The sequence below is a fragment of the Lipotes vexillifer genome, unplaced genomic scaffold, assembly GCF_000442215.2.
Source record: "Lipotes vexillifer unplaced genomic scaffold, Lipotes_vexillifer_v1.1 scaffold1518, whole genome shotgun sequence".
Taxonomy (NCBI): domain Eukaryota; kingdom Metazoa; phylum Chordata; class Mammalia; order Artiodactyla; family Lipotidae; genus Lipotes; species Lipotes vexillifer.
The window spans coordinates 769,278-780,620 of record NW_006789830.1 but is presented as its reverse complement, the minus strand read 5'-3'; the positions used below and the strand labels follow the sequence as shown (position 1 = coordinate 780,620).

General features: G+C 44.2%; 1 protein-coding gene across 1 annotated transcript in view; it reads right to left on the bottom strand.

Moving 5' to 3' along the window:
• SMARCAL1 (SNF2 related chromatin remodeling annealing helicase 1) overlaps nt 1–9,974 on the bottom strand; it is a 50,546-nt gene extending 40,572 nt beyond the window's left edge. The window contains exons 1-4 of the mRNA XM_007462855.1: nt 9,164–9,974; nt 8,529–8,579; nt 5,154–5,399; nt 2,754–2,804 (exon numbers count right to left, since the gene is read on the bottom strand). Of these exons, the coding sequence (XP_007462917.1) occupies nt 2,754–2,804; nt 5,154–5,399; nt 8,529–8,579; nt 9,164–9,974 (1,159 nt within the window). The remainder of the gene's footprint in view (nt 1–2,753; nt 2,805–5,153; nt 5,400–8,528; nt 8,580–9,163) is intronic.
• Nucleotides 9,975–11,343: the final 1,369 nt, after the last annotated feature.

Sequence of the window (11,343 nt, the reverse complement as noted above, 5' to 3'; positions counted from 1 at the left end):
CTTTCCCTAAATAGAGGTATCAGTTATTTCTGGAAACAGTTTGCATGAATAGAATCACCATGATAAGAAATCAGGTAAGGTTGATGGCTTAATATAAAAGAGTGTCCATACTGATGCAGAAATACACTGCGTGCTTCCAAATTAAATCTGAGCGTGCTGATTTCTGCACACTTCAAGAGACTAAGCACCCCACATGCTTTCAGAACCCATTTTCATTTTAATTCTAGTGATCTTCAGCACTCAAATACCTGATGAAAGCTAAGAAAGGGCTAAGGATCCGGCTGCTGTGAAACACAGTGCTTTGTAAGCATTATATCCTTTCAGCCACTCAAGAGGAACAAAAACCACTTTCTACTCTGTTTCCTATCGACTACTATCTCCCCAAATCCTCTGCGGCTGGTTCAGTCAACTGAGTGTGTTTCTGAGACAGCCTCTATTCGCTGTCAATGACTCACTGCTATCCCTTCCCTGTGCTGGAAGACGACAGGTATGTGCGGTCTGGCTTTGTGAGTCATAGAGAAGTGTTTCTGTAAAATAGCTCTCTGGCAGAACGCTACCGGGCCACACGGCAGAGAGATGTTAACGTTTTCAAGTAGCAGCTGACAAGATCATTGAGGGGGACGAAGAACCCTTCTGGACTGTTGACAGGTGGGGGGAAAACAGAAGGCTTTATGCCAACTTCACTGTGGGCACGAGGAAGCAAGTCACTTAGAAAAGAAGGAGGATCGCTCTGCGACTGGCCTGACCTGGAGACTGTAGTCACTAGGTTAGCAGTGAGCACTCACACACTCAGTTCCCACTGTCATTTCTTAATTAGTTTCATATGCACATGGTCACTAGCTCAGGTCAATTATCTGATTTCACATAGGAGACCTAGGGGTGAGGAGAGAGGTGCAAATTCCCCAGGTTTACAATCTGTTAACAGTGGAATCGGAACTAAACTGGGAACTGCAGTGTTCTGCAGCACCTCTTTACCTCGGCTTCTTAGTTCGTAGACCTGGGCTTCTAAGTTTCCTAGTGGGTCACATCACAAACTCAAAATTGCAATTTTAGTCAGACTTCATTGTGACCCTAACAAGGCTCCCGACAAGGAAAACAACTGTTTCCCCTCTCTGGGTCCAAATTTTTCCCAATCTATGAAATGGGGAGAATCAATCTTATATTCTATGAACCCTTGACTCTAGAATTCTTAACTCTACACCCATGGAATTATTAATATCAAAGGCAAAACCTTATGTGTGGCTGTTATGTGCATTTTTCTGGGTGAGGAATCCATTGTTTTCAGCAGAGGTTTCAAGGAATCTATGGCCCTCAAGACTTGGAACCATTATATAACGCTATGTAAGTTGCAAGTCATGGTTTTTCAACATTACATTCATCTGCTAGTGCTGTAAATATCCTGCTTTTTGTTGCTCCATAAAAGTCAAAGCCTTTATAGCTCACATATTTATATGTCTTTCTGTGGTTGAAAGACAAAGGGGTGAGAGGGACAAACTCACTCCTACCGTTCATCAAAAATTCAGCTTTGGCCGAATAATCTGCTCTAAGTCACGAGTTCCAAATAGCAGCAGTCAAGGGGTCTCAGATCAACGTCAGCCATCCTTCTGGCTTCAGCTAGTGGTTGCTGACACTAAATAATTCATCGTATTCAAACTTAACCTCTTGTTTGCAGCAAGTCTTTCCTCAAGGAATCAAAAGCTCTTCCTTATATTTAATTTCTGTCAGTAGGGCAAATATGGATTAAACACCCCATTTTTTACTGAAGGGACATATGGGACCCAGAATATTGAATTACCTACCTGACGCTGCATAGTAAGACACATAAGGAGGAGACAGAGGGAAGAGACCCTCTTCCTTAAAGCCCTAGCCTGGTGGGCAAGACAGCCAATGATGTGGATCCCCACTCCCAGCCCCACTGAGCTGGAGCATGTCTCTCCTGGCCGAACCCTGGTACCAGAAAGTTCTCAGGGGGTCAGGCAGGAGGAACCTCCATTGTGCCGGCTGCACACCCACTGCAGAATATCGATGGTCTGGAAGATGGGTAACAGACTGGTATTCCAGGACAGGCTGAGCTATGACCACACCCCACCCCCTTTCTCTGGCATATTGGAATTCATTCACTGCCCCACCCAAGCAGAGCACAGAGAAGAAAAATGATAAGCCCAAACTGGCTTCCCCTTCTTGTAGTTACATCTGTACACATGGCCCTTCCCTTGGTGAGACTCCAAAGCGCTTATTAAACGCTGATGCGCCCCGGCCTTGGCTTCTGCCTCTGGCAGAGCTCAGCCCATGAAGAAGCCTGTAACCACTACGGCTCTCCAACTTTCACAGACCATCTGGTTCTAGAAGTAAGCTGAGAGAGCCTGTTCTAAGAGGGAATCTAAAGTAGCTTCCATCTAAGCTCAGCAACCCTAGCTTGCCTCTGATTCCCAAAATCCACAAACCCTCACTTCTAATACTCCTATGATGGGTGTGAGGTTTCACAGGCCTCAAGAATTTGACTAGTAGCGCCTCACCCTGATGGAAGATGAGACCCTGCATTTGCTTGGGCTGCTGTAAAGCCGCCATCCCAAAGCACAGGGTCATGGCTGCCCGAGACCAACTTCACCTTTACTAGTCCTGTACACAAGCATGCAAAGTTATCGTGGTGGAGGGGAGGAAGGAGGTGATTCTTTCAAAATACAATAAATTTAAGGCACATAATTAAGGCTTAACAACAGCATGATATAAAACAAGCAAGGTGGTCAGCTCACTTAGTTTACTGTACTCTTCCAGGAGAAAGTTCCACTTCCTGGTCTTGACATCTGCAATGACAAGAAACAAATAGGCAAACATGACACCCTGCCCTCCTGCAATGTCACCACACTTACTCATTCATTCCCTGCTTTCACAAACCCCCAGGAACCTCGGGTGATGTGGCTGATCTTGTGCCCGGCACTGAGGACACAGAGATCGAGAGTACCAGTAATCGAGGCTTTCACAGAATCTGGGGAGGAAAGACAAGCAGACATGAAGACAGCACTGGGCTGTAAGCGTGGTGATAAAGGGAGCTATGGGGACACAGGACTGGGGACGGCCCAGCAAGTCAGAAACACCCTGAATCTCCAAGGTGGGGATAATATTGTAGCTTGCACTTATTCACTGCTTACCTTAAGCCAGGCACAGTGCCAAGAGACTCATATGCACCATCTCATCAGTTCCTCAATACGCTATAAGCTGGGCACCATTATAAGCTCCATTTTGTACATGGAAAACAAGCTACATGTGGTCAGTGAGGTCAAACAGTCTATGTTCAAATCCCAGGTCTGCTGCTTCCTGGATGTGTGACTTTGGGCAAGTTATGCAACTTCCCTGTGCCTCAGTTCCACATCTGAAAAGGGAGCATCCTATAGCCCCTGCCTCACAGGGCTCTAGTGAGCATTACATAAAATTTAAATGTAAAATGCTTATGAAAGAGTTTCTGGCAAACAACACACTCAAAAAAACGGTAAACAATGATAAATTATTATTATTATTCCATCTTCTGATTAGTACGGTGTAGCATAAACTACACATAATATTAACTAAGAAGGGTGAGCATCTGGCTACCCAACATTGACTAATTACTTAGGTTTTCCTACCAATCGAACTTCTGAGAAAATCAAGCAAGCTCCAACTCAGTAAGTGCTTTCTGGGCAGCAAAAATGAATTCTTCTCTGTCTGGTCATTGAAGAAGCAAGGCAGTTAGGCAAAAGGCATCATGGATACTTTGAGTCCACTTCAGGAAAGAAGCAAGGTGGCCCAGGTGTAATCTGACAGAAAGACCAAAAGCACACCGACTACTCTTGATGTGGGAATAGTGCAGGAGACCCTTTCTGACAATAGCTTGATCCTCACAGTGGCAGGGCAGCAAATGGGAAAGTCTGTGAATAAGTGTTATGGCAAAAAAAAAAAAAAAAAAAATCCAATTACGGTGTTTTTATGTCTAGGGGCCTGGGCAGGGTTGGGTGTGAATATTTTCACTGTTCTCATTCCTCCCCAAACAGCAGAGCATGTCAGGAGTGTGATTTCAAAGGCCACAAGTCAGAAGACACAGCTCCTCAGTGCTTGTCTTTTGAGGGCCACCCCAAGCGGAAGCCAAACGCCTGAGGGGCCAGGGGAGGCAATGCTCTCTGGACTGAGGCTGGGCCCTGCACATTGTGCCTAAACCCTACTCACCAGCCTGCTCTCACCAGTCAAAACTCTCTCCATCTAAGGGATAAAAATGCAACAGCCAGCATCACCCGCTCCTGAAGGAACCCTGACCTTGATGAAAGCTCACTGGGCAAGTCATTCCACAGAGGCTTCCTCCATGATGCTGCCTGCACGTCTCAAAGGCAGGAGGTTTTAAAGGTTTGCTTTCTACTTGCCTAGGGAAAGCTAAAACCATTTCAAGAATGGGAATACAAATCCATAAAAGCCACACTGTTTTGTAAAACACGGCCCAAGCTAAGAATGAAACCCAGGTGTTCAGAATTCTTCTGCTCTTTATTCTGATGCGGCAGCTTTTGAAGAACCTCACAAAAAATAAAGCAAAACTGCTTTGCTTTAGCTGGTGGTTTTTCATCCTGGCTGATGATTAGACTCACCTGAAGATTTTTTTTTAATGCCAATGCCCAGGCCCCACCTCAAGCCAATTAAATCAGTAGCTCTGGGTGGGAACCAGGCACCGGCTTTTATTCTGGGCATGGGGGCCGGCAACCTGTGATTTACCCACCCCTCCAGGTGGTTCGGAGGCATGCTCAAGTTTGAAAACCACTGGCTTAGTCTAGTCTACCCAAAGGCATTTATTTTTATGGCAAATGCCTATTTTTCAAGCTCCACTAAGGACAAAATAAAATTAAATGGGTTTAAGTGGCTGAAACAGGAACTGACCTGCTTCTACCAAGAAGACACTGCCCAGGTGACTGGGGAAGGAGTCTTCTCTTTGCGAGGCCTTTAAAGACAAAGCAGGCCCCACTATGTGTTCAACAATCTGGAACAATTTAGGGAGCATCTTTCTACAGGAAGAGGAGAAGGTTAGAAAGGCTCTACCAAGAAAGTTATTTCTGAACATTTAAAGAGAGGAAAACACCCTAGTCTGAGATCACAGGCCACTCTGCATCCTGGAAATCAGGCAGAGGCCAACTACTTGCCGTATTTTCTGGAATCCATCTGTTTAAACAGCGCAATCAGGTCTTCTGAATAGCTGATGTCTGCCTCAAAGCGGGCCCGGGAGATGAGTATGCACTGCCCTTTGACAAAGGCAAGGGAGGGAGCTACAGGAAGGCAGGTCTGGGCTGCAATTCTGCTGCTGCTGCTGGTAGAGGGTGACTCCACATGGCCCTCGGCCCCTTCCAAAGGCTGCAGAGTGACAGCCTGGAGGTGCTGGGCTGCTTTCACTGCCGAAGAAGAAAAGGACAGAGGTGACAACCCGAGCGACTTTTAGGTGGCCCTGGAATGCTAAGGAGGCACAGGAGGAGGGCAGGAGCAGGGTGAGGAGGAAGTTCGCTGGGCAGGCAGGAGAGAAAAAGCGTAGTCAGATGCGGAAGGTGTGCAGGTGTGCTTTAATTGGGGCTTCAGGTATTTCAGGATTTCCTGAATGTAACTCTTCTATTCCTTAGGTTTTCCAATTTAAAAAACTTAGAATTCAGAAATGAACAGGGGGGACAGGGATCTCACCAGGATGAGTACACTTATCAGATAATTTCTGTGGCCATGTCAGAGAAGCCACCGAGGGAAGTCAACACACCAGAAATCACCCCCTTAACCCTGTTCCCAGGTCACTGTTCTGTCTACCGCTGGGAGGACAAGGAAGGAGACACAGGATCATCAGGCCACAGATGTACAGTGTTGACCCTTATTTTCTCTATTACTGAGGCATTTTATAGATTAATAGATTTGATGACATAGAACTAAACTGTCAAAAAACAAACTGAAATGAAAGGCAAAACTAGTGAATAAAGATATTTGCAAGAAATATGAACAGAGCTCATACTTTAAAAAAAATACTAAGACCACATAAGATAAGAAGTTAGGCAACCAATTCAAAAGGGGGAAAATGACTAATAGACATTTGGAGAAATGTGCAACTCCGCAAACAATAAGAGTAATAAAAAGCCATTTTTAACTTATCGAACTTGCAGGATTAGAAAAATAGATATCAGATAGGAATAAAACCTTTTGGAAAACAATTTGGCAATATACAGCAGGAGCCCTAAAAAGTGAGCATAATGATTCAACTTCTAGGAATCTATCTCAACTAACACAAGTTGAAAAAACAAAAATTTATAGACCAAGGTGTTCCTTACAGCTTTGATACTGGGGAAACAAGGAGCAAATTAATATTAAACAAAAAGAAAATGATTTACCCAGTATATGACACATTTTTTTTTTTTTTTTTTTTTTCTTGGTTGCACCGTGCGGCATGTGGGATCTTAGTTCCCTGACCAGGGATCCAACCCGTGCCACCTGCATTGCGAGGCGGAGTCGTAACCACTGGACCACCAGGGAAGTCCCTATCACACATTCTTAAAATGGAGAATGTTATATAGTCATTAGTTTATTTGTTTTTTGGAAGAAATTTTGGAAAAGACAAAAGACACTATTCAGTATGAAATCATGTTTTTGGAGGTCAAAGTGGTTCAATAATGGACACGCACATTTTCATCACCCAGAATTAACTGTTCAACATGTGCCATTAAAATAAAAGTGCTTTATGCCGGAACATTAAGTGAAAAAGGCAAGATACAGATTACATTACATATAGGAAACACTGTATATGTTAATGCATAGGAAAAAAAGGCTGGAAGGAACAAAACTAAAATGCTGACAGTGGTTAAGTGAGTGGGGACAGACGGGGGTGGGGGAGGATGGCTGGTTTCTCTTCTTTGCACATTGACATACTTTCCACATGACCTACAGTGAGTGTGTGGTAGGGTTAAAAAGGCAAATTCAGAGGTGGACCCAAACAAATAACAGAAAGACTGAAAGTCTTCATATGTTGCACTAATAAAAAGTAACACGTACTAAGATGACACAGCAATCATCAACTATCCAAAAATTAAGAAACAAGGGTTAAGGCACAAATCCACGGTTGTTGGGAGAGTGTTCCAGGTATAACTTGGTAGACAGCAGATTGAGTATGCAAAACATCGAGAAGGATACATAGGAGCTCAACAATTCCTAATCAGCAAAATTCACCTGAAAGCTATAGACAGAATCTTGTGCCCAATGAACTGTTAAAAAAAAAAAAACTACGTGGAGCATCACCAAAAACAACCATACTGCACAGAAAACCTACATGAATGTGCAAAATCATTAGTCATCTGAGTCACCATGCATTGCGGTCAGAGGACAGGAGTAAAAAGAGGACAAAAGAGAGACTTTTAAACAGTCTCTGTAGGCTACTTTTGTATACATATATAAAAGTATAAGAAAAGCACAAAAAAAAATTGACATGACATGAAAAAAACTTCATAACAGTGGAAATCACTGGTTTAACATGAGCAATAACACAACACCAGGTATCAAGACCTACAATGTTAACCCAGAGCGCTGTCTCTCCTCCCTGCAACACCTAATAAATGGATTAAAAGAATGGAAGAATCGAGCTCCCCCAAACCTAGTGTCAAACATTTCAAAAAGTAGAGGACAAGGAGAGAAACAGGAAGTTCTGCAGGGAGCTGTCCCATTACCCCCAGAAACTGTACTGGTGATGTCAGAGAATTCCACCTCGTGCCCCAAATCTATGGAGGAGTAACCTCACCATGCATCCTCCGCTTTTCCCTTTTTGAACTGGGTGGGGACAGAGAGGGCACAGAAATGGCTGCTGGGAGGGATGAGTAGAATGGGAGATGAGGACACTCAGGGCTGACTCTAACAGAGGTGCAGGCTTCAGCCACTAGGACAAGGTGACAAAAACCTTGGTGTAGGACAGTCAACAAAATCTCAGAAGACAGAGTGGTGTGCACCCAGGGGCCCTGACCACCGCCAGACATGACACAAGCTGGAGCCAGCCTGGGCAACACCCGCTCCCTGCACTCTCGGGTTTGTGTTGTCTGCTGAACTGTTACCGTTTCTGGGAGCAGGGCCGGCACAGCTGCCTGGCATGGCTGGAGCCTGCAGTCCAGTGGGAACATACACTCTGAAGTCAGGTGGCTTTGGTTTGAATCCCAGTTGTACAACCGATTGGCTATGTGACCCTATGTTACTTACAGAGCCTCTCTGGACCTCAGTTTTCCCATCTGTAAAATGGGTGTTATAAGGAATGAAAGAGTTAGCATAGATAAGGGGCTTAGAACCGCCTAGCATGTAGCAGGTTCTGTAATTGCTAGGTTTTGTTAGTATGACCAGTGCCCTCCTCCCAAGGAAGTGCTTCATTAGGCTGGCCATGGGGGGAGACAGAAGGAGAGCACTGGGATGGCGTCCCCAAAGCCATCTCAACCACAAGCTAGACTGTATCTGCTACTCGAGGAACTTTTCAATAACAGCGTCCCCCTGCATGAGGGGGTGACCACACACCTACTTACTCAGGGCACCGTAGTCGGTCATGCTGAAGTTCCACGTCTTGGTGGCAGGATCTGAAATGAAACAGTAGTACCTGGTTTGCCCACAATAAGGTGGATGACTGCTGGTATGAGCTGTACTTGGACATTCAATAAGGGTTTGTTAAATGAATGAATGAATGCTAAGTTCAAAACAGCTGACTGAAAAGCCCCTACTGATGTACAAAATCCCCGTAGAGGACAAACATCAAATATAAATGAGGATAATGCTTTCGCTCTGCCCTTCTGGAAGAACCAACCTGAGCATGCCATGTCACCTGGCTGAGCCAGTTCCATCGCCTTTAAAATGCAAATAACACCTACTTCTCACAAAAAAACTGTTTTAGGCTTAAGCGCTACACTGCATACAAAGCACCTGGCAGGGGAACTATTCAACCATTCTCCATGTGGCCATGTGGCAGCCCCCAAGCATGGCAGCTGTTTGAAGGAACGTCTATTATAAAAGGAAACATGAGCTAAATAAAACAGAAAATTTTTAACAACTGGATGGATATAATGTGCCAATGCATTCTCTTCATATTTATGAGAAACTGTTAGATTTAAAGAGACTCTAGACGTAGGAAAAAACATCTGAAAGAACTAGATGGAAGACTCATTACCATAACGTCTGCTGGGCAGACTCTTAAACACTGCAACGAGCTCTTCGTTGTACCCAATCTTCACCTGGAAACGATCACCAATTTTTATGCATGTTCCCTGCTGGGAGCCTGCTGCTTTGTGGAGTGGGGTCCCTGATTTCTGTTGTAGTCTTTCTTCTGTCCTGGGCATCACACTCCCTGAAACGTTCTGCCCAGAGGTAGAGGGTCTTGCCATCCGGGCCTCTAATTCAGGATCCCTGGGAGGCTGTCCAGAGGAAGAAGCTGCCATCTCCTGGAAATTCTTTGCTCTGGCCAAAGGCTCAGGAGTTGTGTTAACAAAGGGTGTCGATTTGGTCTTGTGTGAAGCCTGAATCTGACCTTGCTCTAACCCATAAACCCAGAGCTGTTCGCTGGAGACCACTGGAGGACTGTTTGCCAAGGGAGGGGAGATCCCAGCGAGAGTCACTTGATTTGGTGGGCGGTGGCTCGGGCAGGCTGTGGGCATCTCTTCTTGCGTCTGCCATGTCCCCTTTGCCTGCTCTGAGGTGCTGAGCTGAAAACTTTGGGAATTTTGAGGTCTCTGATCACCATCAGATGAACTCCTGGGATTCTGTTGCTTGAAAACGACACCATGGCTCCCTGACTTAGAAGGATCCTGGTGGAGGTGTCTGGAAGGGCCCTGCTTGGACTGGGAAGGTTTGGCAGCAATGGAGGAGCCCGAGACTGTGTTCTGATGCTGTCCTGCTAATAATTTCTCAGCTCTACGGGCCAGGGCCTTTTGCCGATTCTCTTCAATTTTTTTCCTCTGCTCCTCTGTAAGAGGCAAGGACATTTTAACAGGGAAATGTTCATGCAGGAACGTCAATCTTTAATCGGAAACTTGGCAAAAGCTGAGAAGGGAAAAACAATATTGAAATAAACATTAAATGTATGTATTTGCTTACCTTGATTTTAACAAGCTTTTGTCTCAGGAAATGCACAAGGAGCCAAAGGATATATGAAAGTTTCTTTTATAATCAAACACATACCCACACAGATAGTAGGTAGCATATGCCAAAAACCATGACTCTGACAAAAGTAAAAAGCAAGGTCGATCAAATCCAAAGCCAAAAAGGTATTTCAACTGCAATATTTTTTTTTTTTTCTCCTTTAGCCACAGACTTTATTGTTTGAATATTTGCAACTATTATTCTATACACAAATTTTAATTTCTTCCAAACTCTACATTCTATATTGCTAGATCACTTCACTCTCCATTTTATGCTACATTTTCATGAAGAGGTATTTCACCAAATCACAATTTGCCTGAATGTGTGTTAAAGGATTCTTTTAGAGGCTCCCCCTCCCACACAGAGGGTCAGTTTTTTCTGATATGAAATCTAGCTGTAGCTCCACTGTGATTTTTAGGATTGCTACATTCTCAGTGTGAGAATTTAATGTTAACTAAGAAATAAGTGATCACTGAAGACTTCCCTTCCTTCACGACACTGAGGGTGTGTTGTACAGTCTGAGCACACATGTTCCAGAGAGGTTGCTCTATGAAGAAAGAATTTCTCATGACTTTACATTGATTCACTTCTCCAGGATGAATTATTTATAAGTATGCTTTGGTGTTGCTCAACATACTTGGGTATTTCTCAAGAGTTCACATCTTTGTTCTTGTTTTAGTGTTTATTTTTTTCACTGAGTTTCTTGTGCACATCAAGCCTAGTGATCAGCTGAATGTTTGTTAATAGTCATTACAGTCTTAGTGGTTCTCTACCTGAAGTTGGCTCGTGTTGAACAATAATTATCAAAGAAGAACTAGGGGTTGGTTGTCCTCTGCTCAAGTCCTCTAGGGTCTTTAGAGTTGGGAGCTGTTGCTAAAAATACCCATATTGTATTTACGGAGTGAGTTCTGCTAAGTTACCTGAGGTCAGGCCAATGACTAAAGGCTTTGCCACAGAGACAGGGCACATATGGATCCACATCCACAGGTGATGCCTTTCTGGACTGAGGAGTGTGATACCTGACGAAGAGTCCATATTGATTACAGATCAACTGCAATATTTTTCTCCCTCTCATCCACCAGCCAACATGAGTTATCAGATCCCAAAAAGTTATATAGTGCAACCTAAATCTATCGGATTAGGAGAAGGGCGACATTTCAAACTAGAAAGGATAATGGATTAGATTGACATAGACCAAAACAAACACATACC